The sequence below is a fragment of the Stenella coeruleoalba genome, assembly GCF_951394435.1.
Source record: "Stenella coeruleoalba genome assembly, chromosome: 6".
NCBI classification, from domain to species: domain Eukaryota; kingdom Metazoa; phylum Chordata; class Mammalia; order Artiodactyla; family Delphinidae; genus Stenella; species Stenella coeruleoalba.
The window spans coordinates 33,853,071-33,880,977 of record NC_137151.1 but is presented as its reverse complement, the minus strand read 5'-3'; the positions used below and the strand labels follow the sequence as shown (position 1 = coordinate 33,880,977).

Below are 27,907 nucleotides of genomic sequence, written 5' to 3'. Positions count from 1 at the left end.
TCTCTAATCTGGTCTCAGCAGGCGGTCTCCTAATCTTTTTTTTAAATAAATTAATTTATTTATCTTGGTTTCGTTTGGTCGGTCTTTGTTGCTGTGCGTGGGCTTTCTCTAGTTGGGGCGAGCGGGGGCTACTCTTCGCTGTGGTGAGTGGGCTTCTCATTGTGGTGGTTTCTTTTGTTGCGGAGCACTGGCTTTAGGCATGCGGGCTCAGTAGTTGTGGCACGCGGGCTTAGTTGCTCCGCGGCATGTGGGATTTTCCCGGACCAGGGCTCGAACCCATGTCCCCTGCATTGGCAGGCGGATTCTTAACCACTGCGCCACCAGGGTAGTCCCAGTCTCCTAATCTTCATGAGCTTCTCTGGTTCCTTTAATTTGGAATGAAGAATACTAACACCTTCCATTTGTTGGGGGTTTTAGTTCTGTAAAGAGATGAAAGATACTGTTCTGTGTATCCCTTGAGGCTGCAATATAGTTTCTTGTCTGCTCCTCCCGTTTCTGCATCCCCTCCCATTCCTGATTAGCAACTGTTCTAATCTGCGGTTTGGAACTCAGGGAAGGTCACGGAGGCTGGAGTCTGTTCCCTACAAAGAAAAAACCAGGGACAGAAAAGCTTCTGTGCCCAGGAGCCCCACAGGGTCCTGCTCTGTTTCAGTTCCTCTCCTGGGGACTCAGTACTGCTTGGAGATTGTCACCCCAAAATGTGCCTTGTTGTGATGTAGAATGTTCATAATCTGTTGAAATCCTGCCTAACGTAAAATAGAATTCGGCTCGTCTGTGAAATCTTCTGTGTTCTCTCCCAGCCCAATTGGACACGGCTGCAGTGAATTTGTTCTGCCTTCCTAGAGTCTGGGCTTGGCTCCCTGTAATGAGAGACCTATCTCATTAGAGGGTAACACACAGGGATGGCTTGGAGCTAGGAAAGATCCTGAGAACACTGCCTATGTGTCTGTCTCCCCTACCAAACTGTGAGCCCGGGGCCAGGGATTTTTCTCTTCACTTCTGTGCCTGCAACTATTGTTGGACTTAAGTCCTTGTGCCTGATCAGTGAGGCCAAACAAACTGAAACATTGGAGTTTGGAGCAGAGAAAGGTTTATTGCAGGGCCAAGCAAGGAGAATGGGTGGCTTACACTCAGAGGACCTGAACTCCCCTATCATTTTCAGGGAAGAGTTCATAAGCAGAATTTGGGGTGAGAGCTGCAGGGTGTGTGACTTTCTTCTGATTTCTGGTGGTGAGGTAAGGCGGCGCTCCAGGAATCTTGTGCTCAGGCTGAAGTTGCCGTCCTCCGCCTGGCTGTGGGGAGAACAACTCTAAGATGTGTATCAGGTTTTTACATACGTCCCTTGAGGAGAAACTAGGACCCTGCTTTATCGCTACGCTATTGTTCGACTGCCTTTCCCTTGTTTCTGCGTTCCTTCACTTCCCTAATTCGTAACTGTTTGACTCTGCCCTTTGGAACTTGGGGAAGGTCTAGGGGGCTGAGGCCTTTTCCCTACAAACAAGAAACAGGGGACACGGAAACGCTTTCCTACTCAGGAGGGCCCTCGTTTCACAACCCTGCACACGTGGCAGACCCTCAGGCAAAGTGTGTGGAGCTGCAGTAAAGACAGTTGTGAGCATTACCCCCAGGGAATTGTCTGACACCCGAGGAGGCAGTTCTCAGCCTGGGCTCCTGGAGGAACGTAAGCAGAAATGGTGGGGAGTCAGGGATGGGGGTCCGACTTTGGTTTAGATAGATTTGTTTCCAGACTGCTTAACCAGGTCCCATTGTGTAGGTGGAAATCAAGGCCGAGCATCTGTATAAAGTTATCCTAGCTGTTACTACGTGTGCTGTGTGCTTTACGATCCTTTCCTTCCTCTTCATTGTCCCCCCTCAAGCTATGCTGAAGAAAACTCCAACAGGGCCAAAGAGGTCACGACTCTCTCTCCCCTCCCCTCTGTCTGGCCTTCCAGGCTGTATGCCTAGGATCCCTACATTAACCCCCTTTCTCCCTGGAGCACGGCAGGTCTGGGCTGGCCTTGCTCAGAAAACGGCTCCTACCTTCTTCTCTACCATGTGGCCTGATTACCTCCAGGCCGTGGGACACCTTTGAGCATATTAGGAAAAGGCCCTCTTTTCTGAGTGTGGCTGCAGCCCCCACCCCAGGGTGCTCAGCTTGGCTGGTCCCCTGACCCTCACTGGACCCCTTGGCAGGAAGCCCTTGGGCAGTTAACAGCCTGCACAGCTGTACAGGGCTTTGCATCAATGTGGGAGCCATCATGCAATCTCTTCCCATCTTGTAGCTGGGAAATCTGTAAGCACAACACCTCCTGTGAATGAGTTTACCCTACCATTTGGTCTTCAGGTACTTTCTTCATCCAAATTGGTGTTTTCTTGGTGCAAGTTAAAGAACACCGAAAGGCCTTGACAACTACTAAGTAACTTTGGGGAGGGGACATTTGAACACACCTTCCTAGGTCTTTGGTATTTATATAGTCGGTACCCTGGCTCTGTTTTACTCTCTTAATGCTTGACCATTTTTTCCCCCCTATAAACACACAACAAGCAGATCTTATTTATTTTTATTGTATTCACCCACTCTGTCTCCTAAGATACCAGGATCTACTGCGTTTTGACTGCTTGGCAATGTGCATTTTATTTCCCACTCCTAATTGCTTTCTTGATTTACCAGTGTTTTCATAGTGCTTTAGAAAATTTTACTCTAAACCCTTAGAAAAGTAATTAAAATGACAAACTGCTGGGTGGTTGCCGGAGGCTCTGGCACGCAGACCACATAACAGATGATGGCTGCCTGGGCGAGCTCGTGGCTGTGGGTCCCTCTCCAAGTTCACCTGAGGGTCTTAACTCCCTGAGTTCTAATAATGGAAGCAGAGCTGCAACTGGCATCCCAAGTATCATGACCAAATTCTACCAAACAACATTCCAAGTTTTACAGAAGGAAAGGACACAAGCCTTAAAACAGTGAAATAAACAGACTAAAGCTCTTTGTAAATGTTTACGGCAACTGGAATCCTCTGGTTAATTAAGTTAGGTTTTAAATTCTGTTTTAATGTTGGAAATTATCTTTAACTATCATCCTGCTTGACACTGAAGCAGGACAGAATTCTCAGAATCGATCTATGTACACATTCTCAAGAACTGCAAATTGGCCTTTATCTCTTTAGAGCAGTGTTTCCCAGCCTCGGCGCTATCCATATTTTGTCCTGGATAATTTTTGTTTTGTGTGTGTGGGTGTGTGTGTGTGGTCTGTCCTGTGCACTGTAGGATGTTTAGCAGCATCCCCAGCCTCTGCTCACAAGATGCCAGGAGTAACCCCACTCCCGAGCAGTGAAGTCAATGTCTCCAGACATTGCCAAATGTCCCCTGGGGCAGGGGCGAGCAATAGCGCCCCCAGGTGAGAAGTGCTGGGTTTACACTTTTCTGACACACCTTGAATGTCACTTCCTTAGACTGAGCCCCTTCTATCCATCTTTTTTTTGTTTTTTTGCGGTACGCAGGCCTCTCACTGTTGTGGCCTCTCCCATTGCGGAGCACAGGCTCCGGACGCGCAGGCTCAGCGGCCATGGCTCACGGGCCCAGCCGCTCCGCGGCATGTGGGATCTTCCCAGACCAGAACACGAACCCGTGTCCTCTGCATCGGCAGGCAGACTCTCAACCACTGCGCCACCAGGGAAGCCCCCTTGATATTCTTTCATCAGCACACAGCTTACTCAGGAGTTTGGACGTGGAAGGCCCCTTGGTGGTCAGTCCAGTGGCTGCCTTTGTGGGCGGTTGATGTCTTAGGCATGTTGAATCTTTGCAGATTCAGCACTGTGTTGTACTTCTGGGTAATCATGAATATTTACAAGGGGATACATATAAACATCATCTAAATGTCATATCAAATATCCTCCAGTGCAGCAGTTATTTTTATTAAAATGTATTTCTAATTTGAGGAATATTGGCTCTTTGCTATACGTATATATATATAGCTATAGCTATAGCTCAGGGCTCTACAGATTTCCTTGCACAGGTCATGAAGAGGACTTTATTTCAGATCATTAAGTACTTAAGGGCCTATAATAAACGTATATGGTCTTCTGAGATATGAGCCTGGGCTGATAGGATATCATGGGGCACTAGAAGGGCACGTGACTTAAAGTCAGGAGGGGAGGGTTCTAGTCCCAGCTTTTAGACACACTGATGTTGGGGCCTCAGTAAAATTGCTTCCCTCCCTGGACCCCATTGCTTTTTCTGTTAAATAAAGATGTTGGACTAGATGGACCATCTCTAAGGACGTTTCCAGCTTTAAGTGAAAATGTAAGATTTTAATTAAAGTGATAATGAGCTTGGTATTTTCAAATATAATTAAATTGAGTCAGAGAGGTATCTTTTTCTAAGAGGAGGGTTAGTGGTAGAATATTAAAAAATTATATTTATTCCATCAGTGAAACTTGCAAAGTGATGGATATAATTAATGTTGCCATGGAGAATTTGTGGCTGGAGAATCAAAGCTCTCCCTGCAATAATTTCTTCATTTGCAGTCTCTGCTCTGAAGTGAACCTCTTTGGAAGATATGTGTCTGGAGGCTGAGGGTGGGGCTGACTGTACTTTCCTCTCTCTGGGCATCTGGAGACCTGGGTGCCAGTTCTAGCTTTGCTCTGTGCTTTTGGGCAAAAGCCACTTTGTGTCTCAGGGCTCCGGTCTCACTCTGATGTGAGAAATGAAGCTTTGGTCCTGTCTAGAAACTGATAATCTAGCAGGTGGGCTGCTGCTATCCTAGAAAAGCCTGCTTGCAAGGCTGGCCTTCGGGTGGCATGTGGGGACTTGACCAGTGAAGCATGGATATGACACTTTCCATGATCAGAGGGGCTCACTGAGCCTAAACTGCCTGTAGAAACGGTGTGGTGTATGCTGAGCACCTGCTTGCCTTCTGGGAGTCTGGGGTTTTAGTACCTGCCAGACAGAAGGTACTTATAAGACAAGCCCCACGGCCCCCCTCCTCCCCCATAAAATCCCCAGGGGCTGAGTCTCTAATGAGCTTCTCTGGGACACAACGCTTCGTCCGCGTTGTCCCAACTTATTGCGGGAGGAATTGAGCACATCCTTCTTGACCTCCCTGGGAGAGGACTCTTGGAAGCTTGCGTGTGGTCTCCTCTGGCCTTTGCTCGGGGCACCTTTTCCCTTTGCTGATGTGGCTTTGTATGCTTTTGTTGTAGTCAGTCTTGGCTGTGGTTGTGACTAAATGCTGATTGTTGTGAGCCCTTCTGGTGAGTCACCAGGGCTGCTGATGTAGGTAATCTAAAAGTTTGAAAATGTATACAGTAGAATTCTTTGGATTTTTTTTTTCCAGGGTAAAAATAATATCCATACCTTAGGCTTTCCCCACCGCTGAACTTGGTAGTGAGTAAAGGTCACGGCAGAGGCAAGGGGGGGTGAGCTCTCAGAAATCCCCCTGTTCTGTGGTTAAACCATAGCCTAGTTGGTTAGAAAATAAATGCCAGTGAGAAAGGATCACTACAAAGTGAGACGGTAACTAGGCAATACCATTTCAGCCATTATTCTCTTAGCTGTGTGCGTCCTTTGTTGACAAATTGGATGTACCTGGATTCTTAAGACTGAGGCTATCTATAATTTGAGGGCAGCTTATTGTTTGCAGAGATCCTTGTGTGCATCAGTTCTTAATTTATCTTTGAGGTGAAGCCAACTTGAGTGGGGGAGTCGTGTTTAGCATTGAGTGTTCTGATTGAAAAAGACGTTCATGTGTTGTAGCCGTCAAGAGTGTTCAGGTTACAAGCAATAGAGATGCCTCGTGTTAATTTAAGCACAATAAATGAGAACATATTACTGAGTGCAATTGGCTGGATCCGTGGCCTCAAGTGATGTTGTCAGAATTCTGTGTCTCTCCTGCCACCCACCTGCTTCCTTCTCTCTCCTCTCCTTTATTCTGTGTCAGCCTCATTCTCAGGTTGACTCTTCAATTTGTGGTGGCCTTGAATTATCTCCGAAGGCAGGGCCATCTTAGTATCAATTACCCCTACTGGAAAGGGGCAGACCCCCCCAAAAGAAAAGACTTCTTATACCTGAACAGTAAAGCAGAATGAGCAAAAATAACCGTCTAGGATATGTGGATCCCAGAAAAAGGTTCCATGGTGTCCACAGAGTTGAGTATTGTGGGTCCCCTTGGTTGGTGGTAGTTGATGGACGTCTTCAAGGACCATCTCTGAGTATGGGGACAGAATATGGCCTTATTTTCCCTGATCCATAATAATTAGGGGGGCTTTCCTGGTGGTGCAGTGGTTAAGAATCTGCCTGCCAATGCAGGGGACACAGGTTCGAGTCCTGGTCCGGGAAGATCCCACATGCCGCGGAGCAGCTAGGTGCATGCGACACAACTGCTGAGCCTGCACTCTAGAGCCCCCGAGCCACAAGTGCTGAGCCCTCATACTACAACTGCTGAAGCCCACGGGCCTAGAGCCCGTGCTCCGCAACAGAAGAAGCCACCGCAATGTGAGGACCACGCAGTGCAGCAAAGAGTAGCCCCCGCTCGCCGCAACTGGAGAAAGTCTGTGCGCAGCAACAACGATCCAATGCAGCCATCAATCAATCAATCAATCAATAATAAAAAAAATAAATAAAAAATTGTATTAGGGGCTTGATTTCTGCCAGGGGCTGGGCATTGGCTAGAACACGAGTCCTACCTACAAAGGACGGTGTGCAGTGTGAAGACCATCCCCCTTATTAATGTGCATAGGGAGCCTTCGTATATGTGTTCTCAAGTGTTCTTTTAAATAACTCTTTGCAGCTAAATTTTGACATAACCCTAGTTCTTTTTTTTTTTTTTTTTAATTTTTTGCGGTACGCGGGCCTCTCACTGTTGTGGCCTCTCCCGTTGCAGAGCACTGGCTCTGGATGCGCAGGCTCAGCGGCCATGGCTCACGGGCCCAGCCGCTCCGCGGCATGTGGGATCTTCCCAGACCGGGGCGCGAACCCGCGGCCCTGCGTCCCCTGCATCCGCAGGTGGACTCTCAACCACTGCGCCACCAGGGAAGCCCAGAACCCTAGTTCTTAATCAAGGTAAAAAGGAAGTTGCTCTGATGGAAAGGGGGTAGGAGTAGAGTGGGAGACCCTGTGTGATCCCTAAAGGTTATGAACCTATAGAGCCTAAGGAATTGATTTAGAAAAACCCTGAGGTAGATGGGCCAACCATGGTTAAGAGTTTCATTCACTGTCCTGCTACGTAGTTATGAGTTATTTATCAGCACTGAGTGGAAATAAAGCTGGTCCTATCAGGGAAGAATTATTGTCATAGGATCAAGAAAACCATGACTCTTTAGTTATACTTTCTTCTAGGGGCATCAGCACTGATTCCTCTTTGATTTATAGCTCAGTATCACTGGGAGAATGTCCCGGTTCATGTAAAATGCCAAAAACACAGTTCTCACGTATAGAATTCAACCGGAGCTCAGTTCAGGCTGTTTGGCTCAGGCACTACGGGTCTTTGGCTTACTGACACCATGGAGTGTCTATAATTCACGTTCGAGGGTTGTACCGTCCATATTTGTTCTTGCGACTGAGCCTAGGCTTCTCCTGTGAAGTTGTATTGATTGTGTGATGGGTCTGCTGATGTCTTTTCTTTGCTGTTGTACTCTCCACACTTTAGGGTGCTCACAGGGTACATGCATAGCTGATGCATTTGTTGACTTAGAAACTGAACTTAAGATTTCTTTCCTTTATTCTTGTTTCTACCTTTTTGAAGGCCATGATGACTTATGCTCAAGGTTACTGAAAGCTGACAATATTTTACTGAAACATAATAGACCTGGGACACCCCAAGATATAGCAGTTAACACGTGCTTTCAAATATTGTAAGGTGAATTATATTTGTTGAGTAAATTGCCTTATTCTATGATAAATCTTATTTGGATCACATTTTATTTTTTTAAGTGGTAAGAATGCTAAGCTTATGCAGTGAACTACTTCAGGTGTGATGGTGACCTTTATATAAGAAAACACATAAGTTTTCAACCCCCTAGAGAGGGAGCAATGTAGCCAAGTGGAGACCTGACCTTTTTAGCCACTGCAAAATGCGTTCTCTGACCTTCGTGTCTAGGAGACAAAGTGAGTGTCCAGGACAGTTGTATCACTGAGGATGTTTGCACTTGTTCTTCCTCCTCTTGATTTCCCATCACCACCATCCCCAACCAAGAAGGAAATGATTTGTTGCAGTGGAGAAAAGTGCTATCTTGGGGCCATTAATTTCGGTCTTTTTTTTTTTTTTTTTTTGCGGTACGCGGGCCTCTGACTGCTGTGGCCTCTCCCATTGCGGAGCACAGGCTCCGGACGCGCAGGCTCAGCGGCCATGGCTCACGGGCCCAGCCGCTCCGCGGCAAGTGGGATCTTCCCGGACCGGGACACGAACCCGTGTCCCCCGCATCGGCAGGCGGACTCTCAACCACTGCGCCACCAGGGAAGCCCCAGCACTAGCTCTTTAAGCCAGGTCTTTGAAGGCTTATTGGGTGTATTCCTCTTCCCCAACAATATATTCTGTTTTTTAAATAGTTCCTTTAGCAGTTCTTTAAACCAAAGGAGTCCAATGTGTGGTGTGTGTCAGCAGTGCCAGAGTAAGGGGCATCTTAGTCGTCTGACAAGGTTGACCTTGGGTGGCAACATCGACACCGTCGCGAGCTCTAGTTGCCCGTGGCATTAGCTTTTGGTTCCGGTATGAATTAATGATTGCATGTTAAGTAAAAAGCTGACATTATTATCAGGGCTTAGAGATTTCTCAAGAATTTATCGCTCAGTAATCATTTATTAAGCATCAACTCTGAGCTGGTGCTTTCACAGGCCTTGGAGATAGTTGAATACGATGCAATCAGCCTGATTTCAGGTCTTCATAGGCTGGTTGGAGAAGACCCAAGGATCATTTCTCTGTGGTGCAAGGTGAGGGCAGCAGGGACGGGGGCTTTGGGTGCCAGAGGACAGATGCTGAGCCAACTTGGAAATAATGGCCTGAGAATGAGCATTCAAGCTTCAAATTCACAGCAACCACACTCAGAACAGAAGGCTAGAGGTGACAAACTGTGAGGTTCTGTTTTATAAAATTCCCCCATCTCTGATTTCTGTTCAGTGAATGCTTTATTTATGAGGCAAAAGTAGCAGCGTTCTATGATTAAGGGACAGTTAGGGCTTTTAGAGGCGTATTTCATCAAATCGCAGGGCAAGTCATGCCTGTATCCCCAGCTATCCCCAGCAGTGGCACATAGTAGATGCTCAATAAACATTTATTTATTGAATGAAAGAATGATTGGGGAGCTCAGGCTCCTCGTGTTCATCTGGAGAGGGTTGCAGGACAGGGCCAAGTGTCATCTGAGGGCCCCTGGCCAAGCCACCCACAGGCAATAGAGCTGTGCTCACAGTAACCAGAGCACAGGGAGGAATAAAGTTATATGTAAGGCAGTTGACATTCAGCGAGAGGCTTGCTCCTTCCCTTAGTTCTGGCGAGTGAGGTCTTTGGAATGATTGTAAGAACAAGTGAGGGTGGGTCGTTTACTCCACTGATGACAGTCCGTAAAGGATCATCAAAGTTGGGTAACCGTGCTTCCAGCAGCTCTTCCACCTCTTTATTCCCTGTTTGTAGAAGAAGCGACGTGAAAGTGTGCTGTGTTGCTGAAGAAACTCTGGCATGAAAAGCTGGGCTCTTGGCTTTTCATCCCTGAACTGGTGCCTCCTGTGCCCTGGGACCCTTGAGAGCCTCTCGAAATCCCGTCTTTCCCTGTTAAGTAGCAGTTGTCCCGTTCATGGTCCAGGAACACTGACTTCCCACTCTGGAGTGGGGGTGGGTGCATTTCATGTTACACTCACTGAAGCGGAGCGAATGAGCGTCTGGTGTGTGTTGGAAGGAGTGAGGTGCCCTGGTCCAGGGTGGAGACTCTCCCTGGGTTGCTCTCATTCTGACTTTCTTTTTTCATGTGCTATTTATTCTGTGCTGGCTCTTGGCTTTCTGGGTTCGAGGCCGTTCTGGCTCTTCCCATAGTCCCAGGTCTTTGTCTTTTGCAGATGCTCCAGGTTCTCTTTAAAAGAATGGGCCTTACAGAGGCTGCTTTCTCTGTGATGCCTTGCAGAGTGTTGGCTGCCACTCCCGTTTGCTCAGGGAATGGCCGCCTGGTCACACATCTGGGCCTCTCGGTGCGTGTTGAACCCCAGTCCTGTCTGCTTTCTCCCCGAAGACTTTGTTCACTGCAGGTTGAAGCTAAGCAGTAGGCGTCGTTTCAATCAGTCAATGAATCAATCAGTCAATCAAGCTGAGGGCTTTTGTGTGTTCAGGCATTGATTTAGGCATATGAGAAACACTGAGGAACAAAACAGAAGAGCCTGTGGCCTTTGTAGTGCTTACATTCTAATGTGTGAAGTGGGGCAAAGGGTATACAGTATTCATAGATAAGTAAGTGGGATGGTGTGGTAGAAGATGTATGTGCTCTGGATAAAGGAACCCTAGAGCATGGTAAGGGGAAGGTTGCAGTATTAAGTAGGGTTGCCAGGACAGGCTGAGGTGAGCTTTGAACAGAAACCTGAAGGCAATGAGGGAGTGAGCCAGTCAGATTCTGTGGTAAGAAGGCTCCAGGCGGAAGAATGAGATAGAACCCAGACCAGCAGGAGCATGCCTGGCTGAGGGGAGGTCAGTGGACAGGTGCAGCTGTAATGGAGGAGGTCAGTGCGTGGGGCCTCCTCCGTCATAAGGACCTAGGCCTTTCCTGGGAGTGGGACAGCTAGAACCACTCTGGCTGCATGTTGAGAAAGCAGGGGGACGGTTGGGAGGATGTGGGGAGTTCAGGCAAGACACCTTGGGAGTTGCTTCCTGTTATAAACCTGAATGCAAATTCATCTTTCATCGCAAAGCTCCCCAGGTCACCATCAAACGGTGCTCCCTGCCCCATTGCAGTAGCTCAAGGACAATATTTTCTAACCTCTTCATGACTGTCCTTGCTGTGGGTCACACAGGTTATTGTGGGTGTGGGATGGTGGAAGGGACTTTATGGCCACTTTTTGTACATGACCTGCCTCTTGGTCATGTGAAAGAAAGAGAAACCTTCATAATCGTCCCTGAGGTCTTGGCAAGAGCTTCTCTGTCTGCAGACACGCAGAGCCCTGGAGGGTGGGTGGGCAGTGCCCATAGCCTGCCTGGGCTAATGACTGCTTCTCAGGTTCTAGGGAAGATGAATCTCTCAAAGAATGGTGTTGGCTTTGAGAACTGACCCACCCACCGTACGGCTTTCTATAATTTGCCGAGAGCCAGACCTGACAGTGGAAACGTTGGAGGCTACTGTTCATGCAGTAAAATGAATATTTAGCAGGGATTTTGCTGGCAACTGCAGACACAGAGGTGAAACTACTGTCCTTTCCCTTAAGCTGCTCAGAGCTATACCCTCAAGCCTGCCGGGTCAGCTGGATACCCTGAGGGGCCAGGTGGGTGAGCGAGGCCAGCTGGGTCCAATGATGCAGGAGAGGCAACTGGCCAAGAGCACGCCCCGCCCAAACACAGCGCTGCATCGCTGAAAGGGACTGCCCAGCACCGGCAGATCTCAGGTTTTCCTGACTTAAAAATGTTGGTAACCAGTTCTGATGCTTGAATAATACTATATAGGTCAAACAGAAACTTCTGAATTTCATCCTTAGGTGCGCTTTTGCAAATTATGGTCTAGACAGACCAAAGTATTGGGCTGGCCAAAAAGTTTGTTGGGGGTTTTCCGTACCATCTTTCAATACAAAGTCGTCACTGTGCTGCCGCTGAAGATGAGTAGTTGAACGGGCTAAGCAGTTCTGTTGATCTATTTTCCTAACTGCTTTACCCTCTTCCTTCAGCGGTGACTGAATCCAGCATCCTGTCACTCATTTTTGGGTACGTTATATTCTTGTTTGAGTGGGAGGGAGCGTCTGGAAGCTGTTTGAGGTGCTCTTGAAGTGGGTCAGAACATCAGTCAGTTAATTTTGACTCCTGCTGCTGCCTTGGTTGCAGCCAGCACGATGAAGGTGGATGATGGAAAGATGGGTTCGCAAATGGCGTTAGTTCCGTAGCTGTGGGAGGGGTGGTTGGTAGACGTCGGAGGGACAAAGGTGGTCTAATTAAAGTGGGGTTGATTTATTAACGGAGCTGTACTGGGCACAGAATTTAGCAATGGGAGGTGTTAATGGACCTGGGGTATTGCTAAAGAGTGCTAAGGCTCAAGACAATTACTGCCTGACTTTGGTGAGAATGACAGATGGGTCCTTGCTGTTGGATAAATTTTGCCTGCAGCTGAAATGGCATTCTTTGTTTCACCCTTGAGGGGCTCTCGGCCTTGACCCTCAGTTGCCTCGCTGGCTCTCTCACCTCCCTGTGCATTTCCAGGGCACTTTGTCTGCACCTCTGCAAGCCTGCTGCTTACTCAGCTGTGGGATTTGCATGTGGCTTTGCCCTAACAATGGGTTGCCTGGGTCCGCTCCATTTTCCAGCTGTCCTTCTGTTTGAATTGGAGTTTCCAGCTGAAGTGATTTCTGGCCTGAGTGGGACTTAAAGACGTTCTGGTCTTCAACCAGACCTGTATAAATATTTCCTTAGGACTTCTGTTGTATGTGTGCTTCTGGGAGTGTAGCTGTTATTACCCCCTTGGCATGTCAATGAAAGTGGAGTGTAGGACACGCAAAAACCGCGGAGGCTGGAGGTCCCTTAGATGGGAAGTGACATTTTGCTTGTGTCCCTGGCCTGTCTGCCCGCACCATGCTTCTAAGAACTCTTTGGGGCATTTGCAAGCTGCTCCTGTAGGTGATTTGGCCTTGGGAGATGGATTTCAGAAATGGAGACGTAATAAAGATGTGTATGGTAGTACGCGTTCCTCTTAGCCAGAAGCATTCATGAGCTCACAGTGCCGCCTGCTCTCAGATGTTTGTCATAAATCTGCTTTCTGCTGTGCTGATTTACATCTTTGACTACGTTGTTACAAGTCGGATAATTTTCCCCCCAAATAAAATGGATTTCTTTTTCTACCTTGAATGGTCATATATGATGGTTGTGGAAAACGTAGGAAATACAAAAAAGTAGAAAGGAAAGAAATCCACTCAAACAGCCCTCAAATATTCCAACCCACTAAAGATTAACCATTGTTATGAGTTGAGGGATTTTTAAAAAGTTGTTTTCAATGCATTTTTGAAGTGTAGTTGTACTGTATCACACATATCGTCTTGTCTCTTGCCCTTTTCTACCTAAGTTTTTTGCTCAAACAGTAAGGAAATCTATGATCTCACGTAACTTCCCTCTTACTCCCTTTTGTCTCGGACAGAATGGCCTCATAGATGTCAGGTGTCCCACCTCAGGGCCTTTGCAATTGACTACTCCCATTATCTGGAAGTTTCTTCCCCCAGATGACTGCCCTGCTCACTTCCCCACCTCCTCCAGACCTTTGCTCAAGTCTCACCTTCTCAGTGAAGCCTCTTCTGACCTCTCCATTCAGTTTGCACCTGTACCAGGCAGAACCCCTCCTGACCTAGACCCATCCTTTCCCGCGGCACCCAGTCCTCGTGGCACCAAATACACCAGCTGTTGGTTGTCAACACCATTATTCTATCTAGTATGCTAATATCAACGTTAGCCAACAGCACTCTTGGTAAACATTTCTGAACAGCTACGTATAGCTTATTCTTTAAATGGACCGTTCTTTAATCATTACCCTACTGCTGGATATTTAAATTGCAACCAGTGTTTTGCTATTATAAATCATGCAAACCTACGGTGAAGCTTTTGTGTAGAAGGTGTTTGTCCATTTCTTAGGCATTAAAAGAGATTCTTGGAAAAGGGATGACTGGCTCAAGGTGTATTAAGACTCAACTCAGACTGGCTGAAAAATTATTGGAAATTATTGACCAATGTATTGATATTTGAAAAATATAGGGGTAGACTTCAGGTAGGGCTGATTCCAGCGGTTCAGTCCTTGTCACCAGGGCTTTGATTTATGTCTGTCTTAATAACTGCTTTCCTCCATGTTGGCTTCGTCCTAAGGCAGCCTCCCCTCTTTTAGGGCAGAATTTCTACTGGCAGCTCCTGTTTTCTTGCTGCCAGCTCTACTGTCGCCTCTTAGAAAGACATCCTCTTCCCAGTATTTTCAGCAGAAACTCAGGACTGGTTGTCACTGGCTCATATTGAATTGTGTCGTCTCTGAATCATTAACTCTGGCCTCAGGACAGGGATAGATAGACTAGAGTGGGGGGGTCACAATGCCGTCCCACTCAAACCCCATAGTCTGAGGGTAGGGGATATACTGTTTCCCAGAGGAGACTCAGGGCCCTTCTACCCGAATGGGGAATGGCTGCTGGGCAGGCCCCAAACTATAGGTCTTCATTTGACTTAGGAACACCTTAAGAACTCTGTGTCTTAGTATATAAAAAGCAAGACACAAGACAGCAGGGAAAGTGAGAGGAGCCCAGTTGCTAAGCGTGCGTTTTTGGGTGTGCTAGGCCAGCCTAATCAGATGACAGCCTGCTTCCACTCTGAACACGGGGTCGGGGTGGGGGGATGAGAGGACGGAAGCCAAGGCCTCAGCTCCCTGGGGGATGAGACTCACTGGCCTGTAGGCTGTACCACCTCCTTGAGTGTGTGGTTCAGTGATGAGTGTTAGAGACAAGTTCTGAATGTAAGGGGCAGAAACATTCCTGAAAATTTCCCTGATTTTCCCTCTGCTACCAGTGGTATCCAGAGGAACCTGTAGGCTGCTGGTGGTGGGGCGTGTAGCCGAAATTCGGCCTCTGTACACCGCTCCCGAATTGAATCTCGGAGACAGAGTTTCAGGTAAAGTAGAAAAGAATAGCTTGGGCCACAGCAGGCGAATGCCCTCAATACTATGTGTCCCCACGTGGAGGGGGTAGTGAAGAGTTTTATAGTAATGTTTGAAAGAGGAGGGCGTGATCAGCTCGTGGGCCTTCTTCTGATTAGTTGGAGGTGAGGTAATTGGGAGTCAGCATCATCAACCCTCTGGTTCCAACCGGTCTGGGGTCTGCGTGCTTGGGGGCCGCATACGGTTAACTTCTCCCACCTGCTGGGGGTCAGTATCTGCAAAACAGCTCAAAGATATTGTTCTGTGCATCCCTTGAGGGGGAACCAGGACCCTGCCCCAAGGCTGCACTATCGTTTCTTTTTCAACTTTTTTATTGAAGTAGAGTTGATGTACAGTGTTGTGTTAATCTCTGCTGTACAGCAAAGTGACTCAGTTATACACATATATATATAGACATTCTTTTTTTAATATTCTTTTCCATTATGGTTTATCCTAGGAGACTAGATACAGTTCCCTGTGCTAGACAGTAGGACCTTGCTGTGTATCCATTCTGAATGTAACAGCTTGCATCTACCAACCCCAAACTCCCCGTAGTGGGAGGCTGCACTATTGTTCCTTGGCTTCTCCTTCCTTGTCTCCGCCTCCCGTCCCTGCCCTGATTAGCAACTGTTTGAACCTGCCCTTTGGAACTCAGGGAAGGTCATGGAGGCTGAATGAAGCCTGTTTCCTGCAAACAAGAAATGGGGGACACAGAAAGCCTTTTGTGCCCAGGAGCCCCACAGGGTCCTGCTGGGTTTCAGGTGCTCCATCCAGGAGCAGCTGTGGTGTGCGTTAAACAGCCTCACACTTGCGTGCTGAGGGCCACAGAGATTTCATTATCTTCAGCTGGGCCTCTGCCTTGACCCAGAGCAGCCTTCCTAGGAGACCTCCACCCTTGCAATGGGAGTGGACCTTGCCAGCTTGCATCATAACGGTCTGAGGTCGACATGGCCCTTTCTTCTCTGTTGTCCAGTGTTGAATCTAGCACCTGCCTTAAAGGCGCCGCTGCACTTTTGTTGGACCTTTGCTGGCTTCCCAGCTCCCGTCAGCCAAGTACTTGTGGGCTCCAGGGGCACCTGCCCTGTGATCTCTGCCTTGGTGTGGGTCATCTTGGCCCAGGATCTCTTCAAGTGGAACTCATTCTTAGCACAAGGGAAGTTGGAAACGCCCTCATGGAAACCCCACAGTTAGCTCTCTTTCTGTGGGAGTAGCAGCTTTCTAAACCAATCCGACCCTTTCCTCTGAGTCCGTTCTTATCCCAGAATTAGGATGTGTCATGTCAGGTTAGGGCCAAGGAAAATAAAGTCATTTACTCTAAAGAAATTCCTAAAAGTTGGGCTGACCTCTTCCATTTGGGTCCGGTGCCAACGACTGTTTGCTGTTGTGTCTTCGCGAGAGCTGGGGAGTCGCTCCCAAAGGGAAGCTGCCAGAGCTGTGCCCAAGTGGAGGGCCCTTCAGTGCTCCCTCGATTCCCCATGCAATATCCAGCCTTTCCCCCTTTCCATCGCATCAAGGAAATTCGATGGAGCCAATTTAGAAGTAAATGAGACATGGGAATGCCTCCCTTGTCTTCAGGACTCTACGTGAACCTGGGGCCCAGCTGCTCCAGTTCTCCTTGGTGTGTGTGGGATAGAACAATATGAAGATTCTACCTGTGCTCTCAGTTATTCATCCACTGGGCAGGCTCAAGTCGCACAAGCAGAATTTTCCAGTATAGTTCTGAGAGTACTTGGAATCTGTAGCCCACTCTACAAATGCCTGGTATTACCGAATAACTTGATTAAAACATTTTATAGCAATGGTTTACTGCTTGGAAAGCAGCAGGTCTTCTGTGAAGGCTAGTGGAGGGCTTTTCTAGCTGTGTTGTCCATTCCGTGCTGCCCAGTCCAGACAGTGCAGGTGGAGACAGAGAGGGGCCTCCCGCCTGGACAGCTCTTCATCTGAGGTATATATTGAGCATCCGTGCAAGATGCTAGTAAGAGTTAATAAGGTTTCCATTACTGGTAAAGAAGTCACCCACAAAAAGCACACAACTAAGATATCCTAAAAACAGATTGTAAAGGAAACAAGCCAGATACTCATTTCGATTCATTTCTATGAAATTTTATTAAGCTTCATCCACAGTTACTGAGTGCTTACTGCAAGCCAGGATCAGTGTCTTACAGGGCACTTCAGACCTGGCAAGGGGTCTGCTGCCTTTTTTTTTTTTTTTTGCACATGCCAACCTGGCCGGGAGTTGAGTTCTTTGGGAAGGTCCAGTGCCTCTTTGCACCGTCACACCCATGTTGTCCTTGAAAGCTGCAGTCGGTCACTGCACACGGCTGGCTTTGCCCTTCTCCCTGTGCCAGTAAGAGTGACAGCAGGGGTGACAGGAGCAGCTCACGTCACAAACACAGAAGGCCAGCAATGTAATGAGTTGCACTCACCTCACATAGCCCGAGGACCCGAATGTGGCTGAGTCTCTGGAAAGGCTGGGAAACTTCGAGAAGCTAGCGGTTCTCTCTTGCCCCAGTGCTGTGCTTACCCCTGTAGGAGCTTGTCTCTCTGTGTAGCAAACCGTGTGGCCAACCCTAGCTCTGGTGTTTCAATTCCAACAGCATAAATTGACCGGCTAGGCTCTCTCTCTGTCTCAGTTCTTTTTTTTTTTTTTTTTTAAGTTTGAAACTTCATTAGAACACTTGCCAGTCGTGTGTTGCAATTATCTATAAAAATCAAGCCAGTAGTTGGTTGCTTATAACATTCAAAAATCCATCAGGGGGCTTCCTGGGTGGCGCAGTGGTTGAGAGTCCGCCTGCCGATGCAGGGGGACACGGGTTCGTGCCCCGGTCCGGGAAGATCCCACATGCCGCGGAGCGGCTGGGCCCGTGAGGCATGGCCGCTGAGCCTGCGCGTCCGGAGCCTGTGCTCCGCAACGGGAGAGAGGCCTGCGTACCGCCAAAAAAAAAAAAAAAAAAAATCCATCAAACTGTTGTTACCAGGCAAAGAAGATAGGTGCATTGACATACTAGCTTAGTTCTATCAGGAACTGGGTCAGAATTGGGAGAAATAAGTTCTAGTGTATTTATCAGCTACATCGTTTAGAACAATAAAATTCTTTCTATTTCTGCTACACAGAGGAATTCTTAAATCATAGAAAATGAAATATGCTTGCGTCACACTGGGTCAGATGACCCCCCTCATGGCTGTGGGCAGGGGTCCAAAGCACAATATGGCCACCCAGGGTCCATATGGATAAGACAGAGAGCAGCTCCCAGAGAAGGGACATGTGCTGCGTTGAGTGGGAGTCCAGAGGGGTATTGACCTCCATGCCCTGCATCCATGCCTTCCTTACTCGTTGCGGGAGTGCTTGTAACATCTGTGCCCAGAACGATCCACTTCAAAACCTTGCTGACCCACTGGGTTGGGTTTCATTCTTTATTAGTGAGTGGACATATGCTTGTTTCATAGGGCTTTTGCGTGGAGACCTGCCTTATTAAGTCAAATTGAGAACTGTCTTTGAAGCTGGACATTGCTTTGGCGCAGAACAGATCACAGAATTAGACGAAAGTGCTACCCAATCAACTTGCCCCCCAAAAGGTCGACTGATTTTTGAATATGCATGAAATGTGTTTTAATTATAACTGTAACACCTACTTTTGTAGACATCTCTTGTTTAAGGTAATTTGTTCATTCTTTTTCTAGACAGCTTTCATGAGGTCCACACTGGATATTAAGCTCTGGTGGGCAAGAGATTTTATTCCAACCATGCCAGCAATGGTGTGTGCATGTAGTTACCACCACTAATTACCTTATTATGGGAACAGTTTGGATGGTTACAGTTTCACTTTCAAAGTTTAATATGGTTCCCAGCTCTCTATTCCCAGTTGTTAAATTCTCAGAGCCTCAGCTGTCATTTGACTGACAACTGCTTGAGCATTTTCGTTCTGAAGCTGGCCCTTTGCTGCTTCAGGGCACACTGGGAAGAGAGGGTGTTGCAGGTGAAGTCTGGACGCTTTTCACATCGCTCTTGAATTTTTTAAATTCTCGGATTTGACAAGTACAGTTAATTTTTAATTTCCTTCTCTTAGAACTTTTCCATTGATGTGTAAAAGGCCATATCAAATATATGAATAGTCTCACAAATGAGAGAAAATATCTATGAGGTCTTAAAATATTCTGAATAATATTTTCTTTCTTTTTAGCTGTCTCCGTTATGAGGTACAGCGCCTCTGCTTTTGGGTTTGCAGTAAGTAACCTGAAATGTACTTTTATGAAGTTTTGCACGTTTCTCCTGAGCCTGCAAATCTCTTGCTGGGCTCTTAATTAAGAGGGTGGTTAGCAAATGAGAGAGAGCATGACAATCACCTTTTATGGAAGTGGCTTCTACAAACAATTATAATTTAATAGAAGTACACTGCAGTGACACTGTATAATTCTCAACAAGAGATCAGGGCCACCATGTTTTCTGCATCTGGTTGAGAAGGATGCTTATAGGGTTTTAGCCCTTCCCGCCAACCCCCCAATGTTTTAGGTTTGAAACTGGGCACACATTGGAGTGAACCATTTGCTGGTGTGGGCAGAGGTGTCGGGAGTTAAGATCGGGGCTGCTGGCACTAGGACGTCAGTCCGTAGCCAGACTTGGAATAACCAGGCTTCCCTGCCTGCTTCCTGATGGGTGTTGGTTAGAGAAAATGGGTCTCAGTTGCTGAAAACTTGAGTGAAGTCTTCCCACATCCCTTTAAGAGAATGCTAGTGCTTGTAATTTTCCAGATGAAAAGTGCGGCGTGGTGACTCATGCAGGGAAAGCTCCTTGAAACAGCCCTCCTGCATAGCTTCAGGGCTTCCTGTACCTGAGGGTGTGTGTTCCTGTTCCCAAACCTACTTCTTCCCTTTGTTGTGGGGAGAAGTCGGGCTGGGAACAGGAACACACACCCTCAGTGTTTTGAGGCTTGCAGATTCTTTTCAGGATCTTTTGAAAGGTGTGGACTGTCTCTCCAGAAAAATGCCAAAGTGCCGCATACACGCACTCACACACTCCACACCACCCCCCTGCCCACCTCTCTCTCATACTCCTGTCTCTCTCCCCTCCTCTCTTACATTTCTCTCTCTTATGCATTCACTCGTTCATTTGAACAAAAGCATTGAATTTTGCATCCAATTTCACGGTGTTGGCAGACTTCCCGGAGCCCCTGGGTGACCCCACCTTCTGGACCCCTGGACCCCGGGTATCAATAGAACAGTCCCACTGAGAGCCAGAAACACAGAGTCTTTGGCCTGAATCTTCTACTTGGGACGGGCAGGAAAATGCTGAAATTATCTTGCCTGCCCTGGGGAAATCAATTTCACATGTGTCAGAACAGCGTCATCACCCTGCCCACATCTCCAGAGGGCTGGGAGCCAGAGGCCCCGGGAGCAGAGCCCTGCACACCAGAGTGTGGTTTCTCAGGCCCCAGCAGCGAGGGACCAGGGAGAGCCGTGACCCTGGCACCAGGCAGGCGTGTTGGGTGCCCTGGCTCAGAATTCCCAGGATTCACCTTGAGGATGATGAATGACCAGCATTGTAACGATGTGAAGCCTGTTTGCTCTGAGGTCACTGGCTCAGATGTTCTGAGTCACAGAACGCTTACCTCGTGTCTTCGCAGTTGTGCCCTATTAACTCTGGGAAACCACTAATACCGTGTCTCCTTCTCCTAGTTTGATGCCATCCTTGACGTCCTGTCTTCTGCGATCGTCCTGTGGCGTTACAGCAACGCGGCCGCTGTACACTCTGCCCATAGGGAATACATGTAAGTGGATTTTTGTCTTCTTCCAGACTGCAGAACCCTCGCAAATGAGGGGCACGTAAGTAGGCTGTCAGCACAGCTCCCCCTGTAGCTTTGGTCCTGGTGATGAGAATAATAAGTTCCCCAAATTGCCTTTGAGACCGGCTAGTATGATATCAGCTATATGATAGGCCCCTTCTGCGATGGTCAGAGGGATGGGATGTCCCTTTATAATTCTCCCTGTTCTATGCACTTGAGTCTGGAGTGAATATTTGTATGCTCATTTGCCTGTCCATCCATTCATCTATCCGTGGATCAATCCGAAACTGCACGGCTCAGATTGGGACTTGGACCCCCAGGCCAGGACTCCAACCCCGTCAAATCCCAGTCTGGGACTTGAACCCACTGTCTTTTCATTGAAATCACACACCTGGTCTCAGGACTTACTGAAGCTCAAGTTCTTTATGTCTCGGCACAGAAAGAATTCAGTGAGAGACAAAGTGATAGGTATTTATTTAGAGAGATACACATTCCACAGACAGAATGTGGTCCCTGACTTATGGGGTGGCTAGTTTCTATGGGCTGGGCAATTTCATAGACTAAAGAGTGAGAGGATTACTCCAACTATCTTGGAGAAGGGGCAGGGATTTCCACTAATTTGGCCACTGCCCACTTTTTGACCTTTTATGGTGAGCCTCAGAACCATCATGGCTCTGGTGGGTGTGTCTCTTAGCGTGCTGATGTATACAGTGAGTGTATAATAAGGCTCACGGTTTTTGTCATATACTCAACGTCTGTGTCATTTTTTTTTTTTTTTTTTTTTGCGGTATGCAAGCCTCTCACTGTTGTGGCCTCTTCCGTTGCGGAGCACAGGCTCCGGACGCGCAGACCCAGCGGCCATGGCTCACGGGCCCAGCCGTTCCGCGCGGCACGTGGGATCTTCCCAGACCGGGGCACAAACCTGTGTCCCCTGCATTGGCAGGCGGACTCTCAACCCCTGCGCCACCAGGGAAGCCCTGTGTCATTCTTTTAAAGGTTGTGCCCTGTCCCCTTCCCTCCTGTTTCAAATCCATCTACCAATCCACCCATCCTTCCATCCTCTCTCAATTTGTGTTACTGGAATCTTTGCTCCCTTGAATTTTTATGCTTTTTTTTTTCCTTTCTTTTTAAGTAAGATGAGTTCTCCGCTGTAATTTACAGAAGACATCTTGAAGGCATTCTAAATTATTCTACTTGTCTTCTCTCCCCCTCTGTATTAGAGGATATTGCTTGCCCCAGTCTCTACATCTTGTGGGTGATGATTGTGTGTTTGAGGTACTTGTGTTTGTGACCTTAAAACGTGTGTCTTTCCGATTTCCATTTTTTTCTTCTCTTGGTAATCCCCAGGTTCCAAAGTCAGATCTGTTGGCTTTGAATCTCAGCTGCACAACTTGTCAGCTCTGTGACCATGGGAAGCTATCCTAAACTGGTCTATGCCTTGTTTCCTTACCTGGAAAAAAGGGGAAATAACAGTACCTCCTCATAGGATTATTGTGACGATTATGTGAGTGAGGTAATCATCACATATACGATGTAATATAATATTAGGTTATATATATTAACTTAGAGCAGTGTTTGGCATGTAGTTCGGTAAGCCTTAGCTGTCATTGTTATTAATTATAAAGGGGGCTCCCCTGGGACTGAGCCATCGCTGGTTATTAGAGCAGCAGCTTTACTCCACCTCGGCAGCGTTTGGACAGTTGAATACAACTGAATAAATGCCCCGTGCTTTGTTGCGGTGCCCAGACAGAAGGTATTCTTGATGGGAGATGCTGTGTCACAATCAGACATACGAACGTTGAGTGTCAGGGGACTCAGATAGTAATATATCTGAGGTTGCATGTGCCAGATGGAAGGCTTGAAAGATGATGCCAAAACTGATTCGAGAATGAGAGCAACTTTTAGTTTAGTTGTTGGCTTTAGATAGAGCACAAAAGCTTCTTTTAAGTGTTAACTGTGTATTTTAATGTGCATTAGCTCTTGTAACAAATATAATTAAAGTATCAAATCTGTGATATCACAGATGATATTCTTTAGGATAAGGTTAATTTTTGAAAAAGTGAGTCAGCTTATTGGTTGAAAAAATTAAGAAACAATAGTAGTAAACTGATTTTGTAAAATTTCAAATGACGGTATTATAATGATAGAAGTTGAATCAACACTGGTCTAGCTGAAGGAGCAGTGAATGCATCTACCCAGGCTGTTGCTGGCTGGTATTTGAGGAATACAGTGAGAACAATCTGGAGAGTGCAGTACAGACACATACTCGACTTTCAAGAGTTGGTCCCTGTGCTCTCAGAAGAACACATATTCTTTGGATTTATGGTTGCGCCATCCAATATGACAGCCACTAGAGGCTGGTCCTGAGAGGTGTTGTAACTGTAAAATACACACCAGGTTCCAAAGACATAGTAAGAAAAATAGAGTATAAACGTTTTATTAATAATTTAAAAACAATATTGATTACATGTTTAAGAATATTTTGGATGTATTAGGTTAAATAAACTATTAAAATTAATTTTACTTGCTTGTGTTTACATTTTTAATATGGCTTTTAGAAATTTAAAATGACATATGGGGCTAATATTATATTTCTGTTGGGCCTTGTCCTCAGAAGAGAAAGCTCTTCCCTCTGCCTTCTCTTATTTTGGAGTTAATAACCCAGAATTTGATTTGCAATTCTAGGAGGAATTGAATTCAGTGTTTCTCAATTTCTCTCTTCTAATTTGCTTTTTTAATCTGATTTCCTTTATGCTAAAATGAATCTCTTACATATTAGTCACAAAGCCACAAATTATCGTGGCTTTTCTATAGTGTTGGGATCTCTGTGAGCATTTGCCAGGTGGCCTGGAGTTTTTCCAACATTAAGGTTGATGACAAGAAATGTCATTGGTTTCACTGTTTTTAATGATCCCCAAACAAGTACCCTTAAAAAATGTGTATCTTTATTAATACCCATAAGGCAGAAACTCACAGATTTGCTTTGATAATTCCCAGATGGTTGTTCAACGTGATGATACCCATGGATTCATTTGGAGATTCTTAATCTAGGGATTAAAATAACACTCAATCCCCTGTATCGCTGGCTTAGTTTAAAGTTTTAATCTCTGGCTCATCTCATGTAAATTAAAAATTCGTGAAATCACCGCCAGCTGAGAAACTGATGTTTGCATATGAATGAGCGTGAATGAATGATGAGGGGCATAGCCAGAAGAGCCTCTGGTTTTCAGTTAGTTGCTGGCGAACAAGATTTGAGAGAATGGGGAAATACCCAACTAGTTCTTAGTTAACTCTTCTAATTTTCCCTCCTCAGCCTTGCTGCTTGATGACAGTGGGTGTGACGGGTGTTTGATGCTCAGAGGGAGAGAGCATGCATGCCTTCACCACCATCACAGGGCAGAGCTCTAATAAGCTTTGCTTTGTTTCACGCTTTTTTATTGTGCCCAAAAACATCCCATTTACCGCCTTAAATATTTTAAGTTTATAGTTCAGTAGTGTTAAGTGTATTCACGTTGCTGTGGGTCGTCAAATTCACAGAGACAGAAGGTGGAACACTTCGGTATTTTTAAACAATGTAAAGACATATTTGACTAGAGGATGGCAATAAGAATTGAACAATTATAAGCCTAAGCTTCATTTTTCACAACTAAACAATAAATACATTTCCAGAAATAGATGACAATACCTCATGCAAAATTCCAAAGTCATGTAGTCACTTAGATTAACCCAAACTGTTTGTAAATTAAAAGACAACAGCAAAAGGTCACAAAAAGCCTATTTCTTTCATAGCATCATGGCTGATTCTTTTTTTCTTTTTTTTTTTTTCGCGGTACGCGGGCCTCCCACTGTTGTGGCCTCTCCCGTTGTGGAGCACAGGCTCTGGACGCGCAGGCTCAGCGGCCATGGCTCAGGGGCCCAGCCGCTCCGCGGCATGTGGGACCTTCCCAGTCCGGAGCACGAACCCGTGTCCCCTGCATCGGCTGGCGGACTCTCAACCACTGCGCCACCAGGGAAGTCCCTATGGCTGATTCTTTAAGCAGATAAACAAAGTACTGTAAAGAATGGTCAAAACTTGGCCTGAACTGTCTTCTGGTAATTATTAATACCACTATTTATAGTTTTGTTGTCCAAGGACAAAAGCTGTATGGGATCGATCACCTTCTGCTGTTACTGGAACAGATCTCCAGGAATTTTTCATCTTGCAGATTGAGACTCTATACTCATTAAACAACTCCCTATTACCCCTCCTCTAGCCCTTGGTAGCAACTCTACCTTCTGTCTCTATGAATTGGACGGCCCTAGGTCCCTCATATAAATGGAATCATACGGTATGTGCCCTTTTTTGCCTGGCTTGTTTCACTTAGCGTAGTGTCTTCAAGGTTCATCCATGTTGTCGCATGTGTCAAAATTTCCTTCCTTTTTAAGACTGAGTAATATTCCGCTATATGTATAGACCACGTTCTGTGATTCCATTCATCTATTGCTAGGCATTTGAGTTGTTTTCATGTCAGCCATTGTGAATAATGGTGCTTTGAATATGGATGTACACACGTCTATCTTCATGACCCTGCTTTCAGTTCTTTTGGAAATACACCCAGCAGTGGGATTGGTGGGTCATGTGGTAGGACTATTTCTTCCTTCCTCCCTCCCTCCCTCCCTCCCTCCCTCCCTCCCTCCCTCCCTCCCTCCCTCCCTCCCTCCCTCCCTCCCTCCCTCCCTCCCTCCCTCCCTCCCTCCCTTCCTTCCTTCCTTCCTTCCTTCCTTCCTTCCTTCCTTCCTGATCTAGTTCCCTGAGCAGGGATTGAACCCACCTCCCCTGCAGTGGAAGCGTGGAACCTTAATCACTGGACGGCCAGGGAAGTCCCAGGACGAGATTTAATGTTTCGAGGAATCTCCATACTTTTCTCCATAGCAGTTGCTTCATTTTGTGATTCCACCAGCTAGTTATCTATTTTGAAAAGCTCCAAATTTACATCATCTTCCTGTGGTAGGAAATATGTACGTGGGGAAGGTGGACCATTGAGCTTACATGCGGTAACGGTTTTCAACAGGTGACTGTTTTAGAAGGAGGGGCAAGGGAGTCATTTGTTTGTAAGGGAAGGATTCTAAGGATACACTAGGATATCCAGCTGGGTGAGGGCTGGGAGGACCACAGCAAGGTTAGTGGACAGTCACCGTTGGATGAGAAATCCTGCTTTGCTTGGCAGTTGTTGGTGTGGGGCACTAACTTGACGGTGGGATGCTAAGAACCAGGGTTTCACAGGTGGTTCATTTATTGGTGTGGATTTAGGGTGGGAGTGGGTGGCTGAGGTAGGGTGAGGAAAAAAGTCAGGGCCAGGTGTGAGCCCAGGCGTTTGGGGGCAAGGGAGCAGGGAGACACGAAGGAGTGTGGTTATAAGGGTGCGGTGGTGACGGTTGTCTTGGCGATAGTGGATTGCTGTGAGGCCACGCAAAAGAATGAAGCATGCTTTGTACACTTATATTGGGATCTCCGAGGTTCATTCAGTGAGGAAAGCCTGGAGCCGAATCGTATTTAGTCTTTTCTCTTTGTGGATGCAAACCTCTTTTGTTAAAACCACACACTGTTTGGACATATGAAAAAAAGTCTCCGCAAGCATACAAAGGAGACCAGCAGCAGGGTCGCCTCTGGGAGGGGGACTGGGGACAGAGAAAGAGGGGAGACACTTTATATCCTTTAGACCAGAGCTGTGCATTGAACTCTCTGTGGTAATGGACACGTTCTCTCTACTGTCCAATACGGTAGCTATTAGCCACACATGACCCTTGAGCCCTCGACATGTGGCTAGGATGACCAAGGATCTGGATTTTTAACTTTATTTAATTTTAATTAATTTAAATTTATATCATCACACATGTGGCTAGTCGCTACCGTATTGGACAAAGCCTCTTGAGCTGCTTTGATCATTTTTACTCTTTTTTAAAAACAGACAGAGTTGTTAATAAATCACAATCCAGGGACTTGGAAATGAGAGAAAGATATTGAGGGGGGAAGGAGATGATGGAGGCAGAGGGTGTGGGAGAAATTAGTGTAAGAGGAATTTGGCAAGGTCGAAAGACACAGAGAATTTCATGCCTGTCTTAGCTGTTCTCAGCCCTGGGTACCATGTAAGGCCACAGGAAGTACCACAGCCTCCTGCTGCCGTCAGCTGCGGAGGGCCATCAGGATGCTTGCCTTGGAAGGTACAGCTGGGTGCTCACTGGGGGCCTGTGACGTTTTGCATATGATTGCGGCACAGGTGGGAGGGCCCCCCGAAGGCTCCCCAGTGCCAGCTGTCTGTTTGGGCCGTCCGTCCTTCAGCTCCCTGAGATGGAGAGGCGGAAGCAGATGGGAGGCTGTGCACCTTTACAGCCTTCTAATTCTGCCACATTGAGGCAAAGACGCAGCTTGGGAGGTTGTTCTCTTGTGCCAGATGTACCTCCAAATGGCATTATGCTCCGCAGCATATCGGAAGGCGAATGTGAGAGGTACAGAGGAATATTCTTAGAGAGATGGAAATCCTTTGTGTGTCTTCTCATGTGAAAAAGGTGGAGCGTGCTGGTTCTCACCCAGGCAGGGTATTTCTCCTGTTTCCTTTTCCAATTTGCTTGGCCTGAAAACTGCCAGTTGACAGGATATCTTGATAGTCTTTTTTTGTTGTTTTTTGAATTTTATTTTATATATTTTTGTAAACAGCAGGTTCTTATTAGTCATCCATTTTATACACATCAGTGTGTACATGTCAATCCTAATCTCCCAATTCATACCCCCACCCCCCCACCCCCCCGCCACTTTCCCCCCTTGGTGTCCATACGTTTGTTCTCTACATCTGTGTTCTGTGTCTCTGTTTCTGCCCTACAAACAGGTTCATCTGTACCATTTTTCTAGGTTCCACATACATGAGTGAATATACGATATTTGTTTTTCTCCTTCTGATAGTCTTTTGATTCCTGGTTTCGGTAGCCCCCTTGCTGGTTTTGAAACCAAGCCAGAAATGGAAAAAGAAAACTGCTGCAGTCAAGTAGAGGATGGGTTGGTGATTTGCTTTTGGCGTCTGGTCTAAGTGGACCCCAAAGGCAAAGAGTTACACCAAGAACGTATTAAAATAGTACCACGGGGCTTCCCTGGTGGCGCAGTGGTTGGGAGTCCGCCTGCCGATGTGGGGGACGCGGGTTCGTGCCCTGGTCCGGGAGGATCCCACATGCTGCCGGCCAGCTGGGCACGTGAGCCATGGCTGCTGGGCCTGCGCGTCAGGAACCTGTGCTCCGCAATGGGAGAGGCCACAACAGTGAGAGGCCTGCGTACTG

The 27,907-nt window shown here is 46.9% G+C and overlaps 1 protein-coding gene across 2 annotated transcripts in view; it reads left to right on the top strand.

Moving 5' to 3' along the window:
* TMEM163 (transmembrane protein 163) overlaps window positions 1-27,907 on the top strand; it is a gene marked incomplete at its 5' end in the record, with an annotated part of 253,359 nt that overhangs the window by 143,093 nt on the left and 82,359 nt on the right. For both annotated transcript variants that reach the window (XR_013828826.1, XM_079925001.1), the window contains 2 exons: window positions 19,004-19,047; window positions 20,496-20,587. Coding sequence is in view for 1 of the 2 variants with exons in the window: in XM_079925001.1 (XP_079781127.1) it covers window positions 19,004-19,047; window positions 20,496-20,587 (136 nt within the window). The remainder of the gene's footprint in view (window positions 1-19,003; window positions 19,048-20,495; window positions 20,588-27,907) is intronic.